A 25,810-nucleotide genomic window follows, 5' to 3' on the forward strand; every position below is an offset into this window, starting at 1 on the left:
GCAGCAGATCAGATCAAATCAGATTTTATTTATATAGTGAATTTAATGAGTGTCATGTCACTTTACAGAGATAGAAAAGCAAAAAAACACACAGGAAAACAAAACAAGATTAAAAAGAGAATAAAACTAATCGCAGCACTCATTTAAATGTGATCATAGTAAAACAATAACAATGTAAAAACATTAAAGAAGCAAATTTAAAAATGGAGCACTAATTATAGGACTACGTGATTCTCAAAAGGTGCAGTTTGTTTAAACTGGGATTTAAAAATTGGGATAATGTCAGAGTCCCTTGCAAGCTGTTCCGCCGTAGGCATATTCTGTGCGAGACAGATCTATCTCCAGATTTTGGTTTTGATATTCTGAGGACAATGAGGTAACCTGCATTCCATGAGTAAAGTGGTTGTGGGGGATAACAAATGGAGAAGCAGGTCCTTGAGGTAGCTAGGTGCAATTCCATGTAAGGCTTTAAAAGTTAGTATCATAACCTTTAAATTGGTCCCATATGCAAGGAACCAAGTGAAGTGATGCTAAGATGGAACTAGCAGGCTCACAATTTTTGTCCTCATCAGGAAACATGTAGTCGTGCAGCTATAGCTTTGTGATTTGCATTTCTGCTCATGAGAACTTTTTATTAAATAGCTCAAAAATAAATTGAGAGTATTTCAAAGACGGTGGATCCTTAGTTGAGGTAGTTTTTTTTTGTTTGTTTTTTTTTCCTTTATAACAGCCTATGGATATTCAAACCAAACAACACACCAATGCATTTGACCTTCACACCACTAGGGGCTGATACAGTCAAAGTGCAAAATTTTATCCTTCTCTTTCAGTAGCATTGGCATTTGCTTTTGTTACATTTACTCTCAACACAGGTTCCAGGTGAGAGTTTAGCCAAAACAGTGATATTAGAAGAAAAACTACTGCATTGACTGACAGTTGGTGCTATGGTTGATTCACCATGGGCACTCGAGCACAGAGCACCCCTGCAACTTGTCTGAAGGGCATGCACGTTTACCGCTGCTTTGTCAGGCTGTGGTCTGCTCCTTCCCTTATCTTCATCATGCACGTTGGCTTCTCACCACTGAAGGGCTTCTAAAGTCACACGCACACATGGTGATAGGAACAGGGCCCCAGTCCATTTGATCCAGGGGTGTAAATTAATTTTAGGTTTTTCTTCTGAAGAGGAGTTTTCACAATCTGCTCCAGAGGTCCCTTTATTTTGCTTCTCAAGATCGATATATCTCTCATGTACCTCTACAATGGATAAATAAAAAAATAAACTTTAGACCACCCTAAATGCAACTACATACCTATACTATACATTTTCAAAGGTATAATTACTTATTTTTTCCTTAAGGTACAATAGGCAATTCCTGAGAGTAGACAGATAAAGAGAAAAAATTGGGTTTACAAAAGTAAATTATTAAGAAGTAAATTATGAAAAAGGGCTCTGTCTTAATAGTACAAATATCATTAATTATCAGTGATTAAATTTAAGCTATCAATCTGGTCAAAGGTGTGCCCCACTCTTTGGCTAAATTGAAAATTATATTAAAAAAAGCATATCATGTCATTTTTTTCATTTAACTATCTATATTCCTGCATCAGTTTAACCCCCCCACCCAGCATTGGGAAACACAAAACTTACCCAGCATAGGAAACATGCCGCAAGAGCCAACACCAGTGCCATGCAAACGATCATGTCAAATACCACATCCTTGTACAGCGCTTCTTCTGTACACCCTGCACATGACCAGAAAAGCAAAGACACTTAAGCAATAGCACATTGGTTCTTCATTTAGAGATGTCATACATATAAACTTCCACTGAGAAGTAAAATTATTGTTATGCATTGTGATGACATAATATGACATATATTCCAATTCAATATATGATTCAAATACTTTTAACCTATACGATCAAAGGTTATAACATTTTTATCAAGAAATGTAAATATTTTGATATATACTTGATTCTGCTACATGTTCCAGCACCCAATTCACACACAAAATGATTTGGATTTAAGGGAAGCTCAGCTTTGGTCACCCACCATTTGGGGACCCACCATGTGGTTTTCCTTCCATCTGAGCTCTCAGTTAGGGTCAATTAGAATGATAATTGAATATTTATCTGGATTTGAGATTGCATAATCACAGTGTGTCTCAACACATCTTTAAGAGATGGTGTGGGTTGTTTTTTCTTCTTCCACCTATATCAACATTATCTCAAAATATAAATTGCTGTTGTTTACTCAAAACAATTTATTGAAATACAAATCAGCTGCCTCTTAAGATAATTAGTTGTTCAGTTCATTCAAGTAATCTATTACACATGGTTCAACTTTCAAGGCCCCCCTTTACCTAATCACAAAGATGTACTCTTTATCAACAGTTACATCTTTATTATAGCAATTCATCAATAAAGTTGAATATGAATCTGTATGACCAACTTCATTAAGGGCTCAAGAATATAGAAAACATTTCCAGTGACACCTTTACTGTAACCTTCTGTTAGACAAACACAGTATGTAATAATGAGCTCAGAGCAGATAGGAGTTAAACAATCTTAAATGCAAATCACAGTTTAATCAATCCTAATGAAGAGAACTCAGCTGTAAAAGAAAGCCAGCACAGTGGACCCCCAGGACCAGACTGAACACATGCTGGTATAATTTCACATATATACGTACAGTGTGTGCAACTGAATTGATATATTGAGAATATATTATAAATTTTAATATAATATCAAACATATGCATGGTGGAAATGCCAGTAACCAATATATTTCTCATAATGGCAAAGATTTCCGTAAAGTATATTCCCTGTATTTAGATATTTTGTATTTTTATCAACGCCAATTACGGCTGCTAATGCAGCGTATATTGATATTTCTATGTTTCACATAAACTCACCGGAAACTGTGAGGCGAACATGTCCGTCTACGTTCTTCTCTCCAACGGGTGCTGCGAGATGGCATAAGTACTTCCCGGCATCCTGAGCTGTCACATTGGGAAGGAGGAGGTCCAGCGAGTCGTCCGACAGCAGTTCTGCGGGACGCTCAAAGCCACTGTATATCCGGACAATGCTGTTGTTCGTCAGTCTCTTACTCAGCACTCCTCGCTTATACGGCGACTCCTCACTGACCTAAAGGACCCAAAGATACCATTAATTGCAGATGAATGAGAAAATGCCAGAGGCGATGAATCTAGAGAATATAGATAGACCAATACTACGATACCCAAACAAGAAACATTAAAAACGGTAAGCAAAAGAGGCCAGATATGTTAACAGAAGTAACACTGTCTCACTTTAGATAAATTTCGTCACACAATAATCACAATACTCAAATTGGCAACCCAGTTTTAAATAAAACATGAGATGACGAGAACACACCCGCTTTACGGTTTTCTAATCTTTTAATGAGGCAAACAACTTTTGTCAGGGTAATCCTAAACACTTACCCGGTACCACATCACAGCCCTGTACAGAACTCCTGGTTTTGGTGTAGCTTCGCATTTCAGAACCGAATCCTCTCCACACCTGGACAGCATTTCTCGGGATGTACTGTCAGCATCGCTAAAAGAGACTGCAAATGGACAAAATTCAGTGAATGTATTCGTAGATAATGAAGTACAATAACACACATCAATCTGGTGCAATGTTCTTCGCTTAAGTTAGCCTACAAATGAAATGGTTATATTACGGTTCTTACCGCATGCAATAAGGACGACAACCAGTAACATCATCTTTGCCAACGTGCTTATGTGAGGTCCCTGCAACATTTCAGTAATTTGTAGTTGTGAAAAAGAAAGTAAGAACTTTCTCTGACGACACGATGACGTAGCCTATGGGTAATTCCGAATTGCCAGACTCTGCAGGGACTATACTTTCGCATTGATACAGGCTAACAAAAAAGAAATGTATGTAGTATTAATATTGGCATTTTTGATCGGAGGTAAGTAATTAGCCCAATAATCGCGAGTCGACACACCATTGTCTTGGAAAATACCTTTATCGACAGCTTTCATTAAATTACCTTAGTAAACATTGTGGGTCATTGCAAGATGCTTGTCTTAATTGAATTGAGATGGTAAACCAACGATGATGTTTGATAAAAGACAGACTGCTCTTCTTCATTTTGTAGATGTTGTAAGTTTATGAGGATGTTTAAAGAAATGTTGTCGATTCTACGAAGTGCCCTAAAGTCAATCGGCGATTAGTTGTGACTTGTTTATTTATTTATCTTGCAAACCGGACTCGTTTCTTATGTCGCTAGTTAGCTAGGTCCCCGCGCGTGGAAATACGGTAGTCTGCTGTACCGTTTAGCAAGTCCATCCAGACCAGTAACTTAAAAGCGTCTTTTCAAGTATATCCTATCATTAGAACATAAACACACTGCTGTCAAATCAAGGAACTGCGATTAGAAAGTAGATAGTCTGCCCACGTGTAGCCCACGTTTATTCCATGGTGCTGTCACGTATTATGTGTGGCGGAGTGGTCGGGTTTCGTCTTCGCTTTCAATATCCTCTAATCACATATTTCGTTAAAATCAAGATTATCGTCTGTTTTTTTCATCTGACTTTTAGCAGGTTTATAAGGCATTACGCTGTCTGTACGGAGACATATTTAATCAAACAGTGTGTTGACATTTGAAGGCCTGTAAGAGAAAGTCCCCGAGGGAAAGTACCCCGGTTGATGGGAATTCCCTACCATAGGCTGTTGATCAGTGGAATTTTTCATGATCTCCCATCTCATAATAGGCCTACTACAGGAGCCAAATTGGCACAGTGTAGATTAGCTATGTTTGCGTGTGTGCTGTGTAAATTTCAACAACAAACCAAAAGCAGTTATTTGCATGTAGAATACTTTAATTGGTCTTTAAACATTGTTTAAAAACATAGTTCTTCTCATCTCTTTTCTTAGCTTTCTGTCCCCCGGTACCGGAGAAATCCGAGTACTATAGATGTCCGGAACAGAAGCAGATATTTGACATCGTTTACGTGCACAAACACTTCAACATATCTGAGTGCGAGCAAATTTGGAATTTGGCAGAAAAAGTAAGTCTGTCCTACCTCTGAACATTAAGTAATTGGCCACTGAACCTTACGTTAAAGATACAGAAATAATAGAAATTGGGTTAAAACTCTGTCATGGGAAATTATATCTGAGGCGAACTCCTGCCCTGTCTCATGCAGCCTATAGCAGATTTTCACAACAATCAGTGCAGTGCTCCTTGTGTGCGGGTTTCCCCTGGAGAGATCCGTCTAAGACAATGCGTCAAGGTTACCCTCAATCTATTCTGCAACCTCGGAGTAAGTTGCGGTATTGAGTTCTTGATTCAACATATTTACTGTATCTGTAAGGTTTTTTTTTTTTTTAAGTTTAAACACTCTCTTTGACAGGACATGATTGATGAAGTCAGGGTTCATTTTATAGGTAAGCTACGTACTTTAAATGAGACTGGACAGTGAGTGCTGGTAATTGCTATCAGATTCACCATGTTCCTAATTACAAATTGTCATGCATGCTCTAGGAAAGCTCGACAGCAGCCAAGGACTGAAGGATCTTGAAGGTACAATAAAGGGATTTGCTTGGTTTGAAAAATATACTTATTACTATGAGATGTATTTTTCCTGACATCTCCTCAATGTGCTCTCTGGTCTTGTAGGAGATGGCATCAGCACCCGTGGACAACAGAATTATCATATAGGTACAGTTTTAAGTGTTGTTGGGTATAATTTCCGTACAAGGGCTTTTTTCATGAAACTGTTATAAGCTCTACGTAGCGTATGCCCTTATGATGAAGTATTTGTCCATGAAGAGTAACATAAAACTCCTGACATAAGGAATATGTATCATATATAGACATTCTAATATACATGAAATTATACCAAATGTCTGTTATTACTACTTTAATATTTGCTATTTTAATGCATATTAGAACAAATTTTACAGTATACACAATTTTACAGTGTGATCTGAAAATATACATACAGTATGCAACATGCTTAAGCATGACAAAGTGGCTTTTGATTTTTCTCTCAGGACTATTGTTTGCGAGCTTTACAGTTGTGGCAGCTGCTGCGATGGTTATATATCTGTGCAGGAAGCAACAAACTACAGCCCTACACCAGCCAGACTCCCAGAGGCCAGAATAATCTTCCAACAGTCTTGCAAATGAATGTGTACCAACCACACTACTATATGTTATAGCAATGCTAAAAACCTGCATTGTTATAAAAATGATCTGTTTCACTTTCATATATCTTGTTGGTGTATGGTACAGAAAAATGACACACTGTTGTTGAAAACTGAGTAGTGGGCCAACTTTAGGTCAGAAAGTGAAAGGGTTTTTGAAGGGTGTTGGATGTTTAAATAAGTGCCTTGATCTCTTGAGCCCCTTTAACACATGCACTGGACGCCGGAACGTATCCGGCCCTTAGCCGGAGGAGATGTATGTGAGAATGCAAATGTTCGAATCAGTCGGACCAGACATGTGACAGACTTCGTTCTGCCTGCTCCCTAGTACAAAGTCTGCCTCATGTCGGAGTGAGCCCATGTGTGAATAGAACAGGCAACGTTCCTGAGAATCCATCGCGAGTGAGTGGGCGTGTTGATGACGTTTCTATTATGTGACTGGTGCAAAACTGGAAGAATACAAACGTCTGCCTCAAACTCTTTTCCGCGTGCCTGTACATGGCTTTCCACTGTTTAGTTGACATTGCGGATATGTCCAGTTACATGCTATTTTGAGTCCAATGATCATTAAAGAGATAGTTAACTATATACTGCCAAACTCGTCTCTTACGATGATTAATAACGTTGGTTAGTAGTTTATTATCTGGTTAGTAGCTAGCTAAGCTGTAGCTAAGTAATAGTGATAGGTATAGTGAGATAGGTGAACTGGTCACCTAACATTACATAGTGAACAACAAAAACTTACCTTATTGTTATAATAAATGTATAATTAATAATAAATTATGTGTACCAGTAGCACCATTTGGATGGTTATGTGTGATTTTTTTTTTTTTATAGGCTACCCAAAAGCAATAGATACAAATACAATAGCTATGTTCGCCTTCTCCTCCTCTATGCCACATTATGTACCCATACCACTGAAAGGTAAGACATTGAAAAGAAAAAAACTGAAAATACTCGCGAATACTTTAGGTGATTTCATAAATATTTTTCACTCATGAGAATGCAAGTGGCGTCTAGCTGGAAAATACCACGAGGAAATCTGGAAGTTTCTAAACTCGCAATGATTTCAAGCGACAATGTAACATACCACAAATGTAATTATTAATGGTCACATACTGGGTACTACACTGAAAAATAGCATGCAGTATACAGTATATACTTGTGTAGTACACAGTACACAGTATGCAGTAGGCTGCTTCGATTACAGCCAGTGCGATGTCTGCAGCGTACTTTTTGCGTCCTGCCTCCTGCACGCTTACCCAGGCGCCGCCCCTCACCTAAACCAAACCGGAGTATTTCCTGTGCTATTTTGTGCTGTAAGAGATCCTTTTGAACTCAGGGAGGATTTTCTCAGGGTGCACCTTTCTAGTACACCACATGTTTTGACTGCTATATGGACCTTTATTTGCATATTTATTTTTTTCCATAATTTATTTCATTTACATACGTAGGGATTTATTCCAAGTATTGGTTCTTTATGACGCACAACATGAGGAGTAACCGGTTAATCTGAATTGTGCTGCTTTAATGTAAAGGTCAATCCACTGCCAGTAGAAATATAACATTAGTCATGCAAAACAAATGAATGTGAACTGTGAGGTCATGGGTAGTCAAAGTTGTGACTCGCTTACCAAGAGACTTTCTCTTCCTCTTTTAAGAGTGGGGAAGTTTGAGTTTTTTCTGCCTACAATGATGGTGTTGTTCTCCTTGTTGTCATCACTTAGAAATGGCCAGTATTTTCCAAGATATTTCACTTCCTATGTTGTTTCTGAGTCTACCCTCAGATAAAATCAAAACATTGTTGTATTATTGTTCATGTGTTTACAGTTTAGTCACAGATGCATTTATAAAAACCGAAAGCCTTAATTACCGTTGTTTTATATTTTTTAATTAAGAAGGAGTTGGGGTGGCTTCAGAGTTTTTACTCAGGGAAATCCCAAATATATTATTTCAACGTTTTACTCAGGAAAGGGGTAAAATGAAATACCTAATGCTATCTGTAGGGCTGTGTTGTGTGCAAGATTTTGTTCCAGCCTAATCCCTACTATAAGGCAATCACTGTCCAATTTTAAAGAATTTTTTTTTCTATTTTAACCCAAGTCTGTTTTTGCTGCTTCTGAGTTACAGCACTTTATATGATTACAACGTATTATAGAATAAAAACAAACTGCACTACCACCCTGTTTTGGTTTTTAATGTGAAAAGGAATCATTGTCAAAGGCAATGAATGAAAATGTTCATATTACTCTGAAAAGAAACATGTTTTTATGGTTGTGATCACATGCATGCACTGCATTCATATTTTTGTGGAAAGGTTATCAGTTTGCAATCTTTAAAATACTAACACACATACTCACAAAATACTAACTTGTACTGAGATGCAAATTAAACAACAAATACAGTTTGTTTGAGCCAGATATTAATGTCAACTTTATGACTTGAAGCTATTTTTTAAAACAAAGTACTGTACAAATGTCTTTTTCAAGCAAACACACCTCATCAACTGCAAATAAATAAAATAAAACCTACCTTTTTCCTTAACTTCATGGCAGCTAAATATTCAACATAAACTAATGCTAAATATGCAACATTAAAATTGTTTTCCAAGAAATGTCCAAGTGTCGATACTAAAAAAGTGAGGGCCCGTCTTTGGAAAAGTAAGACGTTTATCTTGCACAATAACATTTCAGAACAAACAGTACATGCACATCAGATACTATACAAAATTATTTACATGTCTTATTTTATTTTTTGCATCCACAACATTGATCATATTAAAAAATAAAACAGACTGAAAAAACGTGTCACATTTCTGCCAATTTCATGCCCTGAAGCGATTTTATTAGGAGGAAAGGGGGGTCTTTATTCTGGCCCTGGATGTTAGATTATGGGGTATAGTCTTTGCATCTTGGAAAAAGGAAGAAAAGAAAAAAACAATCTCAACAATCAGAATCAAAATATTACTGTTCTTCAAGAGCCTTAGCTGGCTCAGGTAAAGTTCTTTTGGCGATGTTATTTAGAAGGTGCATTTTTTTTTTGGACTGGTAAATTGCTCCAACTGATGGCAAAGTCGAGCAGGTTGTCAGGCTCCATTTCTTTGAATGCTTTACCCAGTTAGATTTTAGGGCTAAGGGGGCCCTTCACCAGGCCCTGCTCCTTCCTCATCACTGGGGCGTGAATACTGCAGTCACGTGCTTCGCAGATGCCTGGCACGCCTGGGAGCCCTACCATGCCTGGTTGTCCCACGGGGCCGGGGTGCCCACGGGGGCCGTCTAGACCATCTGCCCCATTCTTTGGCACTGCAGGGTGGCCAGGATGTCCTGTCAAATACAAGAAACGGTCAGTTCAACTACTTGTGGGACTCAAACCAGACGAATGGGTAAAAACATGTTACAAAAGACCTATGTCAGGGGCCTCTTAATATGGGGCAGGCGACTACCCTCTACCAACTATCAGGTTAGAAATGGAATGGGCCATCACAGTGATCAGCGATCCCACCTCTGAGGCCCTGGTGTCCATCATGTCCTGGCAGACCCTCTCCTGGATCTCCACGCACTCCCTTCTCACCCTTTGAGCCTTGGGAACAAGAGGAGCTCAGATATGCACTGCACAACGGGCATTGCTGGCTTCAGTGAATCATTCTGGCACTGATGTACATCTATCAGTCTTCATTAGCACTGCTGTCTTCAAAAGTGCAAGTGTTCGTTGGTGTCTAGGAGGTGTGTGCCATCAATTTGCTGCTACCGTGATTTAATTTGACTTTAATGATTTCTTGTGATAATCAGTCACCTGAAGGAGCAAGGGAATAATGACAGGAGAGAGGACAGAGCGGTCTGAGAGAGTTCCTACCTCGGTCTCCATCTGCTCCCTTCTGACCCTGCACACCTGTTTCTCCTCTTATGCCTCGGGCCCCCTTGGCACCTGCCCTCCCAGGTTTCCCCTGGAAGAAACCGATGGCACACAGAATCATTTGACAGTGCAAGCTGACGTAAGATTAATGAACAAAAAGCATTGTGCCAACAGTTACTGGTAAACCATCAGCTGGGCTGTTGCACTGAGTAGCAAGAACATAAACAGTTTCAACTAGACTACATACAGATTTCCCTGGAGATCCAGGCAGCCCCCTGACACCAGGTGGACCAATGAGCGTCCGGTTGTTGATGGGACAGCCACGGGAACATTTTGAGCGGATGGAGGCTGCGTACTGGGAGATCTGGGCTGTGACCACCCCTCTGCACAGTTCAAGGACCTGCGCATCTGTCAAACCAGGGCCCTGCAGGAGAGGGTTTGCATAAAGACTTGTCACACAAACTGAAGTGATACACTTGCCTGTCAGACTAATGCAACATATTCATCATGACTGCATTAGAGACTGCCTTGGACTAAAGGCTGGAAGGCTTGAATATCAAATAAGGATCCACTCATGTAACATCAGAAAAAGTACTTATTAACTGCTCCCATTGCAGGACAAATAGATATCTAATCAGAGGATTTGGCGGTCACTTCAACAGTTGTAAGTAAACTGGAAAGCAAATTCTAACACATACAGGGGCACCTGGTAGTCCCTTTGCTCCAGCCATGCCACGCACTCCAATGTCCCCGCTTGGGCCAGGCCTACCCCTGGAACCTGGGATACCTGGGGGTCCAACACGTCCAACAGGTCCATCAGGGCCAGGAGAGCCCTTCTCTCCACGCTACAAGAACAGAGAAGGCATACACACGAACACGTGCATAGACACACAAACACAGTCACTCTCTGAACCATGATCTGATGTGATGACTGTTCTGGTGAATCGGTTATGACAATCAATAAAGTCCACAAGTAAATGAAGACACACATGACATTATTGTTATTTAGCAAACACTCTTATCCAGTGTGACTTGAATAGTTTACAGGTTTACATATTATCCATTCATACAACTGCATATTTACTGAGGCAGTTGTGGGTTAAGTACCTTACCCAAGGGTACAGCAGCAGTGCCCTAGTGGGGAATTGAACCGGTAACCTATCAGTTACAAGCCCTGCTCCTTACCACTATGCTACACTGCTGCCCGCAGAATATAATGCAGATTTCTGTTAATATATTTTCATCAAGATAGTGTTACTAATGTGATTGTTGAGAAAATACAACAACTTGATTCCTAAAAAATGCACTATGTTATACAAACCTGGCCTTTGTCACCACGGTCACCAGCACTCCCCTGTTAGAGAGAGGGAGAAGAAGCTGTACAGGTCAAAACAGTGCAGACCAGGGTTTTGGACAGTAAAAAGAAGAGGGTGATTTCAACAAGCTTGTTAATTCCAAATGCTTACTAAACCTACAGACTAATCAACAGGTTTTTTTTTTTACCTTATCTCCTTTTGCACCCTTTTTGCCAAACCTCCCTGTCGCACCCTGTGGAAACACATTATTCAAATGTCACACTAATTACAAGACAGCTCGTTTGTGTCAACAAGAACATCTGGGGCCACCAGAAAATGACTGGCTTTTCCAAATGTCATTTTGCTGTGACAGGTGCTTTGCAAACTAATGCAAGCAAAGTTGCATACTAAATTATTATACAACAGCCCCCAACTTACACTCTTTTCTGTAAAATTAAGAGGGAGTTCTACTCCAAGGCCTACTAGATCTTTAATTGCATGGAGCAATTACGTACCAAGTGATAAAAAACCTGCAAGCGGCTAGCTGTAATTCAGATGATCGTAGTCATGATGACCTCGATGGGGGTTTTCCATCAGATTGAATTGTGTTATGATTGTGTAGCTATATAATCTTTACCTTTCACAGCTGATAGTTATTTATGTTAGTTTCATTACAGAAGAAAACTGACAGGTTTACCTTTTCACCATCTGGGCCTGTCTCCCCTTTAGCTCCCTGAGAAGGAAAATTGCAGCACACATTGCAGCAAAGATATTAATTCAATAAATAGATAATATAAAAATGAAAATGTCCATTTGCGTGAAACTGAGTGACTGAAAACTTACAGGCTGGCCTGGCAGGCCCTTTGGTCCAGGCTTGCCTGGTACACCTGCATCACCTCTTGCTCCTGGTGGTCCCTGTACCACAGACCATAGAAACACAGTCACAGGCAAAACACAAAACACACAGACACAAGAAGCTCTAATGCACACAAACACTGTCACAGGCAAACACACACGTACACACTCACATTTGTGGTACATGCACATACACACCCACCAGAAACACATGCGCATGGGCACGCGCTCACACACACACACACACACACAGCACATACTGACAGAGACAGTACCCACAGACAAATATTCTGTATCACAAAGCCTGTAAAAACAATTCATTGACACATCACGTACTATAAAAATAATAAAAAACACTTAGCTAACATTTTTATGTTGTATGGGTCTCACTTTTAATCATTTTTAATGTGTTCTCTCTCACATTCAAAAGGGATTTTTTTAGGCTGTTCATTTTCCCCTGAAACCAAACTAAGTTCCTTTTTTAGCTGTAGTATCTTGAAAACTGAGAGAGTTGGTGGCAGGGGAGAGCACCACGTGTAGGTTTGTTCCTCATTCTTTATGCAAAGGTCATAAATAGAGCATAGAGAAAAATTCCAAGGCATTATCACGTGTCTATCCACCCACTATATTCATCACATGAATGCTTCACTCACCACATTCACACCATACATATAAGTGATGCCAAGAAAACTTTCTTACTTCTCTTGCTTGTTCTGCTTTAGAGTCATGTTTCAAATGTGTAGTGTTTTCTTAGCACACATTATAGGAATCAGTCAATATTGTAGGAATCAATTATAGGAATCATGGACTAATGAATAGCATTACTATTCACTATTTGATGACTATTTTTCATGTTTCAATCACTATTTGATGATTCTAATTTTACATGTGATTAGATTCAGTACCACACATTGAGATGGCAATAATGATTTTAACTCATGGTTTATATCTGTACATATAAAAATGGCTAATAAGATTATCTTTGTCTTAATTGTGGCCTCTAACCTGTGGCAATAGTACCAACAAATAATGACTCTAACACCATTACACAGTCTTACAGTCTTAGTCTGTAATAGTTTTTATTTAGATTAAAAAGGAAGGGGATGTATCCTGTCATTATTTCTGTCATTTAACAAACCTTAGTCATTTTGAGCTATAAGTGTAAAGACGGTGTTTCAGTACAGAATGAAAATGGTTCTTTTAAACATCTTTGATGATTACATGACAGGTCTAAGTGCTTACTTTGATTTTTTTTAAATCTTAGCAGTGCAGGGGCCTGTAAACAGTCCCAGCTGTGAGTGTCTTACCCCAGCTCCCACTCTTCCCGGTCGTCCTCTGGGCCCAGGGTCCCCTTTCACACCCTGCCAAAAACACAACAGCCATCAGAGATACAACTTCTTACAGTCATTTATCACCAGATATCCCAAAGTCCATTCTCCATGCCAATGATCATTTTCTGTCTTCAATGTACCTTAATTCCAAATGATCCAGGTGGACCAATGACACCTGGTACTCCAAGAGGGCCCTGGAGAAAAAAAGAAGACCTAAAGGTATCAGTGCTCTGTGCTTATTGGTCTTCCTTACTAATACTGCAGTCAATGCCACTGCAGTTGATGGAGTTTTATCTATGGTTCAGAATTGAGTTTAAGGAAAAGCTACCACTCACATCTTCTCCAGGCTCCCCATCACTACCTGGCAGGCCACCCACACCTTGGTCCCCCTGCATGACAGAGGAGGAGGTCCTCACAGTTTTACATCAATGCAAGACAACATGAACCATTCATGTGTTAGTCACACTGCAGCAATAGCTTTATCATCATTGTAATGAGTTTTAATTCTTCCTACCTCCAGACCAGGTTCCCCTCTGCTCCCAGGTATCCCAGGGTAACCCTATGACATGCAGCAAACAGAAAAGGCTGGTTAGCCTCCTGTCTCAGAGCAGGATGAAGCTAATACTGACCTCCTATGTAAACCAAGAGGAATTTTCCTTACCAAGTAGCCCTGCTCCCCAATGTCTCCAGAAAATCCGGGTGCTCCTATCTGACCCTGTGAGAGTAGTAAGAGACAGTTATCTCAGGTGAAAGGATGGGTGAAAGTCCCATACTGACTTAGTATCTGACACATGGTATGTGTCCCTCGCGCATACGTGTGTCATCATGGAATGTAAATTCAGCTCACCAATTCCCATTGGCTATTCATAGTATCAATCACTCGGTGTAGACAGTTCTGAACCCTACCTTCTCTCCCACTCTGCCTTCAGGTCCTACTTTGCCAGTTTTCCCAACTGATCCCTGTTGACACCAAGAATGGACATCAGCCTTCACAGTCTGAATTTTACTTTACATTACATTCCTGAGTTCTTCCCGTACAACTTCAGAATTCCAGCCTTGAGAGTTGGTCTTTGACATCATTGAAGGAAGTGTGAACCTGCTCCTTTCAGCCACAGCATAGGTTGAGTATATAATGCAAATGACTAACTGCATAGATCCATTGCCTTTTAATCTGATGAGGTGATTAGTTATTGGATATCACTTTAAAATCAAAGTTAAAAAGTTTTAAAAAACTTTAGCTTAAACAGCATATCTACAGAGGAGGTGAGAGACAAGACCTCTGAGACTCACAGAAATATTAGCAAGCCTTATATAAACTGATGTTTATGTTCATAACTGAGATCATTTACATTACATAAAGTCGACAGACTATGAATCTCACATGTGAGAATGTCAAACCTCTGGCTCCAAGACTGGTGAGTTTGTTATTCTCGTCCTTATGTGTAGAGTTAAGTGTCTTCACAAACCAATCAAGAATGGTGTTTTAAAGCTGATTTTGTTTTTATCAGGCAATATATGTTTTGAAATATTTGAACTCCACTGGAAATATGCCTCCTATACCCCTGAAGAATGCTGTGGATCTCTACTGCATGGTGTCCATCCCTAGCACAGGGAAAGATTCGGGTGCACTGTACACTCCTGTGGGTGAGGTCATTGGATGATGACCTTTTTACCTTGAAACCTTTAGATCCAGTTTTGCCTGGGGGCCCCAACCTTCCAACTTTGCCCTGGAATTGGAAAAATTGAGATTTCAGCTAAAATGATTCTTGCAGACATGCAGTGCACAATGAAACACACCACTCTATAAAATGTGATTTATTTGTTCAAAATGAAGTTATAACTGTATGTAGAATATTCTTGCTATATATTTATGTATATTTGAATGTAAAAACATATAGCATCATCATAGCGTCTTGTATGGCATCATACAGTAACATTTTGCTGCTTTTGCATGTGTTTTATAACATATACCCATATACAGTCATGTTCAAATTCTATTTACACTTCAGGAAATATGCAGCAGTCTGTGGAGGCAGAAATGGAAGTGACTGTGGTGACTGTTATGGGAATAAATGAGTTAAGAGGAATATTTTTAAAAAGCTGCATTCTCAAAGGGATCATATAATCTTACATTGTTTCCAATATGGGTAAAGGACTGTGTCACATGGAGAAAATTTTTTTTCCAATTTACCGTCACTCCTTTGATTCCAACTTCACCACGTGGACCCTCTATGCCAATATCACCCTGTGATGAGGAGAGTATTATTAAAGCTTTCATATTTAAGGGATTCCAGTGTTGATATTACCACTGTACAGTAAGCTGAAATTATTAAGATATCAATTATTAAGTTGCTGAGTACCTCTGATCCATGTGACATGGCTCGACAATGTATTCAATGACCAAACAGTAAAACAGATTATAGCGAAATAGCTAATGAAGTCTCTGTGATCTTTGTGATCTATGGAAGTCTTTGTCTTCCATAGATCACAATATTACAGTAAGTCTGCGATGTTAGTTGTAATGTGAAAGTACAGCATAGTATAGTATAAGTGATGACTGTCGGATTTCCTTCTTTTTCAGAATTATGGCTCTGCTTAAACTGTAGTCATGGTAGTCAGATTTATCTTTCCACCAATCCTCCCAACAAGCCAGTGTGAGACACTGATGACATAGCTTGCACTGCCCCAAGCGCTACTGGCCACTATGAGGGAGGTCTTGCCCTTTGACCCCTGTTCCAGTGGAGTGTGGCTCTTACCTTGACACCAAGCAGGCCGGGTTCGCCCCGGTCACCAGGTGGCCCCAGTAAACCCTGTGGAAAGAGAGATCATGGAGCAGTGAAGCAGACACACAGTAGAATATCTACACACTTATGAAAAAACTTAACAACTACAACAATAATAATAATATATGGCAGACATTCGTAGTAAAATACTTCATTGTATCACAGGACCAACAAGAACAGCAACACAGGTAACTACAGAACAACCAGTGACACAGTACATGTAGCATCAAGGTGAAAAACTGTGAAGATACAAGTAATTCTAACTTTTATCATATAGACACTCCTAGTAGGTCTAGTCTGATTTTACCCCTCCCTTGCTCACTACAACACAGGAACTTTCTGTGAGATGAAATTCTCCAAGCTGGTCTTCCACTCACTTACCATAGCTCCAGAGTATCCAGATGCACCTTCAGCCCCATCAGGACCCGGTTCACCCTGTGAGAAAGAGAAAGGAGCTGAGAGGTCACACAAGCAGGCATCTCCTGAATTAATTAGGTTCCGGAATGAGAAGGGGGTATCTGCAATGAAGCCAGGCAGGGACTGATGCAGCAAATGTTGTCTTAGTGTCTTGGAAATACAAATGTGACAACTGGCCATTCACTCACAGATGTAACCAATCTGACAAAAGGCAGAGCGAGTCGGTCCACATTCACTCACATATACTCAAAGGCCATCAGTGCCAGTTATGAAGGGAGTCTTAGGGAATTGAAAAAATCTGTCCATGCTGTGTTCGTGTCAGGAAGAAACCATGCTAACCCATGCATTCTCTCGGTATATAGAGAGAAGCTTGATGAGCTTGGTATGATACATAATATTTTGGTCATGTATATTTTATACTGGAAAACCCACCTCAGACCCTGTATCTCCTCCTCTTCCTGGTACCCCTTTCGTTCCCTTGTAACCCTGAAAAAGGGATATTAATACAGAGTAAGAATGTTGATTTAACAATGTTTCATCAGCAAACTCATGCCTCTCTATGTTTTCATCAATATAGGTGAATTATGTTCAGCCACTAGGGGGGAGACAGACTCAGATCACATCTTTAGGATATGGCCCATGGAGAACGTACCTCCCGCCCCTGCTCCCCTGGGAATCCTGTTTTGCCTTGCTCTCCTCTGGCACCCTGGATGACAGAGACATCAAACACCTTGCATGACACTATAGCCTAATCAACATCCAGACAGTAACATTCCAATTACATCTTGATAATTCTACTAATAGTGCATTCAAAGGAAATATTTCTTAGATCAAAAGCCTACTATGCGTCTACCATGCACTCCAGTGTGTCTTATGTGACTTATGGGGAAGGCAGACGTAATGTGCTTTGTCAGCAGAACTGAACAATTGAAGTCTCATGTAAGCTTGCCATGATAGTGTCACTGTGTCTTTTAATATTAAAAACAATGTTGTTGCAAAGTTTTGGATGCAGTCACTGCTATAGATGTAACTGGTTTAGCAACTCAAACATGTACTATGCAATGATATGAGGGCAGTTGTCTGTATCTCTGGGAGGATGTTAGTTGCTGTGTGACAGGCATTAAAGACATGAAAGGTTCACTTAAAACCTGCTGCAATTCATCACTTTATATGAGATATAACTACCAATACATGTACAAACTAGGATGAAACAACAGAAAAATTAAATTAAGTCTTTCTGACATTTTAATTGACTAATGAATGTCACTGCTCAAAAGCTTGTTTCAATGTTATTTAAAATAGAATGTACACATACTTTCTCCTGAGTGTTTTTTACATTGAGCATACAAAACTTATGCCTGCTGTTTAAGCAAATCTGAACAACAAGTGAATATCATCTACTCAAGGATAAGAACATTTACTGACGCAAGCCCACACCTTCTTTTGCCAGAGGATAAATCAGAATGATGAATGTGTTTACACTCGGCACCCACAAATCAGTATTGTGTTTGACTGGGAATAACGCAAAGGACCACACTGTGTATCTGAAGCCTGTGTTTTCCACCTGCTTTACACATTACAAAGTTTCTCTGCATTAAATTTCCCGCACATCACCACACATCAATAATGCGCTTGCAATTTCACTCTTCATGATGTCGTCTTTGTCCATATCTTACTGTAGTAATTGAATCCCACAGAAAAATTTATATAGAAAACCCCCACAAAGCTGTCACAAGCAATCCAAAATAAGAGAGGACATAGTGGAAGCTAAAACTAAGATCATTTGATCAATGTTCAAAATCATATGCACTTTTATGTTGTCTTTTGACTAGAATGAAAGTCACCACTTTAGAGAACATGAAGTTGGGTTAGGTAACGGCAGTGCCGATTTGATGCTTTGAAATATTTGAAAAGAGACAAAATACAAATAAGTTGGCCACAAACCTTGGGGCCGGCGAATCCGGCAAAGCCGGGCTCACCGGGAAGGCAGTCGCAGTCGGTGGGTCCCTGCTCTCCCAGTGCCGCATCGCCCTCAGGGTCCTCATAGTAAGGTGGGTCAGTGGGGTACTCATACGGCACCTGCGTGGTCATGGTGGTCACCTCTTTGGCGTAGTCGTAGGACTCGCTGGTGGGGGCATAGGGGTACGCCTCCTCAGTGATCATGGTGACCATGGTGGGGGCCGGGGCATAGGGGTCATAGCCTGAGGCGGTGGGATCCTCATATCCCTGCGTGGGGGGATACTCCACTGTTTTTTACAGAGAGGTGCACAAAGGTGTGTATCAGATAATTTGTCATTGTTATTTTCCCAATAAGCTTTGTTTGTTAAAGGGCGCAATCAAAGAAAGTTACTACTGGAAGTAAGTATATCACTGTGAAGTTCAAATATGGTATCTACATCAAATGCAATTCCATAAAATTGTATTTTCAAAAATTTCTCAAGTCATTGTCAGTCATCATTTTACAAGATGTAGACATGAAGGCAAAATTTCAGGTTTCATGTTCTGGGAAAGCACATATAACATTGTACTTGCTCCAACACTGACTCAAGAGGGATTTCTCTACACAGTCACATGGGAAGTTGGGGAAAATTGCGAAAATCACCACACTGTTTTTATTATAAGCAGGTTTGAGGCCATTCACACATACAGCACCATATGTCTACAGTACCTGGGTGAGGGTATCCAGAGTGCTCGTAGTTATCCAATGAGCCCTCATAGACATGTTCATCACCTTCAAACAAACATTTTGTATTTGTTAATGATGAAGCCACATAGATAAAACCACCAAATACCATAATTATGAGGATTTTTATATATTACTATTTTGAGACATTTATTCATAGGCAGCACTAAAGCTAAACAGTTAAACTGAAGGGAAAGACACCTAAGACTATGTCAGTGTATTTCAAATCATGAAAGAATACTACTTTGACCATAATACATCCATTTCCTGTGGTTCATTTCAAATACTGACTGTTTCTCAACTAAAAAATAATTTAAATTTCAGTCAAAAAAAAACATGATTTAGACAACATAAATTATTGAGAACTAATTTTTCACAGACCATATACAGTCGGCCATGTCAGACTCTAATGTAGGAGTCTAAAATTTACACCAGAAATACCACAAAGGACAGACGTTCTCAACACATCAAGGCTGGCTAATTCAATTCAGGTGTTAAAGGTTCTAATTAGTTACTACAACTATGACTGACTATGCAACTGCTGCACTGATGACGCACACAAAAAGTAACTGTCCTCTTTTCCCTCAGTGAACACAATGTGTGAAATTTAAGACACTTTCATTACAAAGTCTTTCCTTCTGGGCAGTACGGTCCTGTCCTTTTGGGATGTCCTTTGGTTGTAATTGTAAGAGCACACGTCTCACCTGAGTGGTAGGCGGAGTACTCATCCTGGCTGTAGGTATGGTGAATACACAGCAGGAATACACACAGCTGGGAGGCCAGGGTCACCTGGGATAAGTACAGAGAGAGACAAATGCAAGTAAGAGGGTGCTGTACAAAGTGCGCACTCAGCACCGATTGGTCTAACCACCCCATCTGGTATTGCTGGGCCAATTGTTGACGAGTACACATTATGCGCCATCTTGTGTGAAAATAATTCATTCCATGATGATGCTCCATGTCCATGCATGGCCCTATTTGACATTGATATCACACTGCCCTGTATCTCTCCTGTGTGCCGCCACGTCTCCATTATGGTCCTGATGTCTTCTTTAGAGAGTTCAAATGTGAAAGAAAACACTGATGTTAAAACAAATATGAACAGTCACTCAGGTCCACATACTTAAGTAAATTCATAAACTCATGAAGAGCATTGATTACTCAATTAAACAGATTTGATATTCCAGTGATACCCCATGTGTGGCACAGATGTTAACATTATCATTGATGTTGTAAGCTTGTAAAGCATTTGTTCCTGTGCAGAGGTAAGTCACACATATGATTTGTATCAGAGACATTCTGGGAAGACAATTTCTTGTTTTGAGATTGTGTTTGTTTGAGGTTGATCTTGTGCAGTCTGTTGGTCTTTACCATATTAGAGACAAAATGCTAAAAACATCTAGAGGCATCTTCATGCCTAAAAATCATGGGTAGATTGACAAATTGACAATAGGTTTAACAAATGAAATATTTGATAGAGGTTCCACAAAACCCCATTGTATAATCACTCTAGTGGTCATTTACAGTAATGCAGTTCTGAGTTCCCCAGCTCAGAACTGAAGAATGTCTGGATAGTGTCCTTTGAGAAACTTAGTCCTCAACTTCAACACTTACCATTGACACAACACAGTAAGACAAAAAACAGGCCACTGAAGAAGTCTCAATACTTGGTTCTGTATCAATCCCAATATTATGCACTAACTATTCAAAATTAGATTTACTAATTTTACTACAATTTGAAGGAAAGCCTACTAAAAGTATAAAACAACTGTAGAAATGAAATGTCATTACAAATCCAGTTATATTTTTGCATGAAGAGCTCTATTTACAGTTTCTCTTGCAGCAGTAACAAGATACTGAACTCTCAACACACTGAAAATTCTGTCCTGAATCTCAGGCTCCATTGATGCAACTTGGTAATACAGCAACCTAAGATCCTTAACTGAAACAGGAAAGCAAACAGAGGGTGAAGTGTTTTGTAATGATAATTTGTTTTTGGCATTCAGGTTCCCTTGAACCTAGAACCCTGGATCCCAAAGGTTATCTATTAGTCAACATTCAGAGTCACAACATGACAACCCAAGACTTGTGATAAACCACTCGTGCTAGAGTGATGTCACTTGATCTATGACACACGTCCCACACACTCAACACTCCAGCAGTATCATGGGATGCCAGGAGCAGAATGTTAGAAAGGAAATAAATAATAAATAATTCTATTCATTTCAATTCAGTTTTATTTATATAGAGCTTTTTACAACATGAGTTGTCACAAAGCAGCTTTACAGCGGTATTCCAGGCCTGATACCCTGATACCTCCTCAGAGCAAGCCAAAGGTGACAGTGGCAAGGAAAAACTCCCTGACTAATAGGAAGAAACCTTGAGCAGAACCCGGGTCAGAGGGGGAGCCCATCTGCTTCTGGCTGGCACTGGATGAACAAATAAGGAGTCAATAATCAGCACTGTACATGTCTCTGTTAACAAGCCCAAACCACTAAACATCCCCACTGAAAGCCATACAAAATCATGCTGTATTGACTGCAAAATAACAACTTTCCCAATCATTAATGGAGGTGCCATTGTATTGTATCTTCCCATAAGAATAGAATGTGACATATAGGCATACATGTATTATTAAGTGTTTTAAAAGTTTGGGGATGTTATTTAACTGCAAATTTACTGCATCATTTATACATTACCCCCATCAAAGCAAGTCATTTATAATATCTACATATTTTTAAAGAAAAGCAACTTTTTCATTTTCACTTGCCCTGTATATTCAGATTGAAAATGCTTTACAATAGCTTGAGATTGAACCCTTTTGGTCCTTTAAAGGTTAAACCAAACCATGCCATCTTCTACAAATGACATCTGGTTGTTTGATCATGTAATGCACATATCTTTGTGGTCTTTCTATTTCATTGACGGACTCAGGCAATGGACAGCAGCTCTGTATTTGAGTAGGGCTGGCCCAGGCTGTGTAAGATGATCCATTTATGACCATTTTACCACAGCTGGACTGAAAGGAGCCTAAGCAGGAATTCTCAGACAGGTCCTACATTCCAAAATTGGCCAAATCGGTGTGAGTGAAGAGGCCTTTTCTCTATTCAGTCTTCAGAACCTGTAAAAGTCATTTCGGTACTTAAGTGTGCAGCGCTTGGGAAGAGTTTGCTCTCTGCTGGCATGTTTATGCAAATTCCACAGTCCTTACAGTGCACCTTTGTGATGTTTCCACACTCACACACTTACTTCCCATGCACATTTGAAACAAAGGAAATCTTTTCACAATTTCAAAATCAGTTGCGGTCTCCATGGTTGAAGAAAGTAGGCAGCACCTCTGAATTATCAGTTTTAATTTTCTTTTAGTTAGTCTTGTCAGAACAAAAATCTTTAGGAAAGTGAAATATGAACAAATGTAAAATGTGACTATTCCTGTTCCCGCAGTCAGCAGCACACTGTTCTTAGCAAACTGTTAGAATTAGACTGAAACAGCCTCAAAGAAACAGGATAAGAGGGAAATGGTGGCTTCTTCCCAGACGGGCCCTTAGTGGGCTGTGTACCCAGACTGCTCTGCAGCTCAATGCACTGACCCGAAGGCCTCCCAGGACACTGAGGTGGTGCAAGGGATGCATGCCCCTCTGCTTCCCCTGCAGGGGGGGGAATTTCAACAACTATCCATGATCCACACTTACTCAGGAAGCATCACTGGGCTCAGCAGTGTCTCTTTTGCCATTTAATTGAACTGAATTCACCAAAAGAAAACATTCTGCCATTCTGCCAAGAACCAGGCATGTAAACATAAATGGGAATTTTTTCTTTTCATGGATCTTTTTAGAAATGTGTTTAGTTCACTGTCAACAAGTTCTGTGACCACTATGAGTTTTCATCTATACTTGGCTACCTAAAAGCTCAATGCATTCTTCAACAAACAGGATTTATGCAGGGCCAAAAATATCCAGCCTAGAATTGAGATGCACATTGCATGGTTTTAATGATTATTCAATTTACTTGTTTTATACATTGTCAGGTTTCACACTGCATCATTCATATTCACCTGTACCTACTTATCCTGCAGTATACGATGGGATAGCAAGAATAAAACAAAATTTCTGCAATTACAGAAAAATATCACAAAAGATAATTGTGGTCATCTGCTTCTTATTTACCAGAGAACTGCAGTCGCATTCTGCTGTGTTTGAGAGTTAACCTATAGTATCCAGTCCACAGACCATGGGTCTAGAGCACTTAGGAGTGCCATGGCACACATTTTAATCTGATTCAAATAGCAGGTGACTAAAGACAATGTTACTTTTATGATACACATAAAACATAAAACAATAAGAAAATGCTGATGCATTTAAAAGGAGGACAAAAGGCCCAATACACATATTCTTATATACCCTGACATATTTACCATGTTTTCTATAGCCAAAAAAAAGAGAACGCTATCCCAACAGACAAGCCAGAACTATCCCACTTAAAGCTTATAACCTGACTGATCTCACTGGCGCATTTGTTCTCTGACATACATTGTCATTCGGAGTCCCAGCTTTAACTGAAATCCCCGTACCCTGCTCTGCTGAAAATTGGACTGCCAACACTGTTCGCTCTCTGCTTACCTTTGCCCTGGACGCTGGCATGACCGCAGGCTGGGTCAGCAGGTAGCTACGTCCCACACGTCTGTCCCGCTGTGACAGCGGAGGATTTTAACAAAAAGACTATCAGTGACTCGTATACCCGCTAGGTTGCCCTTACACCATTATAGCTCCTGCAGAAAGTGCAGTCCCCCGCGTCTCTCTCTCTCTCTCCTGAGGGGTCCCGTGTCCGAGTCAGGGAGCGAAGGCTTGGGCCCCTGCGCAGCACTGGACTCTGCGCCCTCCTCTCCTCAACCTGGTGAGAAATACCTGAGCCCCTGAAGAGCAAACAGCGCTCCTGACAGACTGAGAGAGAGAGAAAGACTGGTGCAAAGATAGACAGAAGGAAGAAGAGGGAGATGTGCTAGCTGCTGATGAAAGAGGCCGTCCTTTCTCCCTCCCACTGGCCATCTAATACACGCTAACATTTTATCATTCATGTACACACAGGGCCTACTTGTCACAAACTGCTTCCAAATCTTTCTTTTTGACAAAAACAATTGTTTTAACAGTTCAACCATTCAAGCCTAGTATACTATTATACTATTATACTATAGCAAATTATAGTAAACCATAATTGTATCAAAAATAATTTATATTACAATAATACAGTATGAACAGGCACACACGGTACCTCATAGATCCAATGTAGTGTAAATAGACCGAGATTTTAAATTTTTTGCATTAACTGGTGGGGATAACTTTCTGTATACACAGCTAAAAAATAAGACACAGCTCGTACCAAAAACCAGTCTATACACAATTATTAAAGTTAAAATGGACACAGATGTATACCATTATTTTAAATATATGTGATGCTGAATAAAAAATGCTAATATGAAAGTGATATAAATCTGACTCAAGTCATATATAAATTAAACTGGGCTTTGATTTTCATGTCATGTTGTATTCTGTACACATTCAGAAAAATTTCCAAAATGTAAACTATATAGTTTTATTTTAACCTTTTGTAGTATGGGTGAGACCATTTTGCTGCTGTCACTTTATGCAAAGAAACGGTTTACTTATGTACCCCGTGGAGTACATGAAACTCAATGACCTTTACCCCCATAGCAAAAAAGTGCCAATTATAGCACCCCTTACTCACATTTTTCAAGTTTTTTCTTGGGAGTCATTCACATCTTAGCCTGATAAGAGTTCATGGGAGATGAGGGCTCAGCCAGACAATCCAAACTAAACTTTCCCAAGGGCCAATCACATTCTTCAGAAATTTGAGCCTGCGCGGGAGCAGCCCAACTCAGGCACTTCATATTCTTCATTCCACTCCTCTCTGCAGCTCACCCCTTTCTGTACAACTCGCCCTGCATTCATTAAAGGGGTTTTTCTGAGTAAGACCACCTTACACAACCAAAAGGCTGAAATCCAAAACGGAGCTTTTGATTGAAACACTGACCACCCCAAAAGATTTCCATGCAAAAGGCGTGTGATTTAGATATTAAATTCTGATGCTTTTTCAGGGCGTAGGAAAGGGTTCTTCATCTTCATGTGGGACATGGTGGGGGTTTTTTCTTTAAAATGAACATGCTGGACAAACACTCTCTGACTGATGAAACAATGCAGGGATGATTAATATGCAAATGGATATACATAAAAGCTTAAAATAGTCTTAAAATACACTGAGACATTGCTTATGACATTCAGTAAAGCACTGTCATTACCTTATGTGCAAGAAACAATAATTTGAGAGAGAACGTAAATACATTTATTTTGTTTGTTTTTTTCATTACACCAATAGAAAGGCC

General features: G+C 39.7%; 2 protein-coding genes and 1 long non-coding RNA gene across 3 annotated transcripts; 1 reads left to right on the top strand and 2 right to left on the bottom strand.

Moving 5' to 3' along the window:
* Positions 1–218: 218 nt before the first annotated feature.
* LOC118785130 (CD83 antigen-like) lies at positions 219–3,752 on the bottom strand. The gene is made up of 5 exons (XM_036539670.1): positions 3,712–3,752; positions 3,461–3,585; positions 2,912–3,143; positions 1,649–1,743; positions 219–1,254 (listed from the first exon to the last, which is right to left on the bottom strand). The coding sequence occupies exons 1-5, from the start codon at positions 3,743–3,745 to the stop codon at positions 1,099–1,101; spliced, it is 642 nt and encodes a 213-aa protein (XP_036395563.1). The 5' UTR covers positions 3,746–3,752; the 3' UTR covers positions 219–1,098.
* Positions 3,753–5,493: 1,741 nt separating this feature from the next.
* LOC118783970 lies at positions 5,494–6,600 on the top strand. The gene is made up of 3 exons (XR_005005214.1): positions 5,494–5,571; positions 5,668–5,709; positions 6,045–6,600. It is a non-coding gene; the product is annotated as an uncharacterized LOC118783970 (long non-coding RNA).
* A 2,714-nt stretch (positions 6,601–9,314) lies between these two features.
* zgc:113232 (uncharacterized protein LOC541546 homolog) lies at positions 9,315–24,686 on the bottom strand. The gene is made up of 28 exons (XM_036539550.1): positions 24,682–24,686; positions 24,169–24,325; positions 24,033–24,101; positions 23,004–23,060; positions 20,118–20,202; positions 19,399–19,461; positions 18,675–18,976; positions 17,383–17,436; positions 17,163–17,216; positions 16,695–16,748; positions 16,287–16,340; positions 15,722–15,775; positions 15,204–15,257; positions 14,437–14,490; positions 14,192–14,245; positions 14,045–14,089; positions 13,866–13,919; positions 13,671–13,724; positions 13,507–13,560; positions 12,188–12,259; positions 12,042–12,077; positions 11,553–11,597; positions 11,371–11,403; positions 10,748–10,894; positions 10,297–10,473; positions 10,050–10,140; positions 9,699–9,776; positions 9,315–9,520 (listed from the first exon to the last, which is right to left on the bottom strand). Exons 1-28 carry the CDS (start codon positions 24,684–24,686, stop codon positions 9,315–9,317), a joined length of 2,262 nt encoding a protein of 753 aa, XP_036395443.1.
* Positions 24,687–25,810: the final 1,124 nt, after the last annotated feature.

This window comes from Megalops cyprinoides, chromosome 10 (genome assembly GCF_013368585.1).
Source record: "Megalops cyprinoides isolate fMegCyp1 chromosome 10, fMegCyp1.pri, whole genome shotgun sequence".
NCBI lineage: Eukaryota > Metazoa > Chordata > Actinopteri > Elopiformes > Megalopidae > Megalops > Megalops cyprinoides.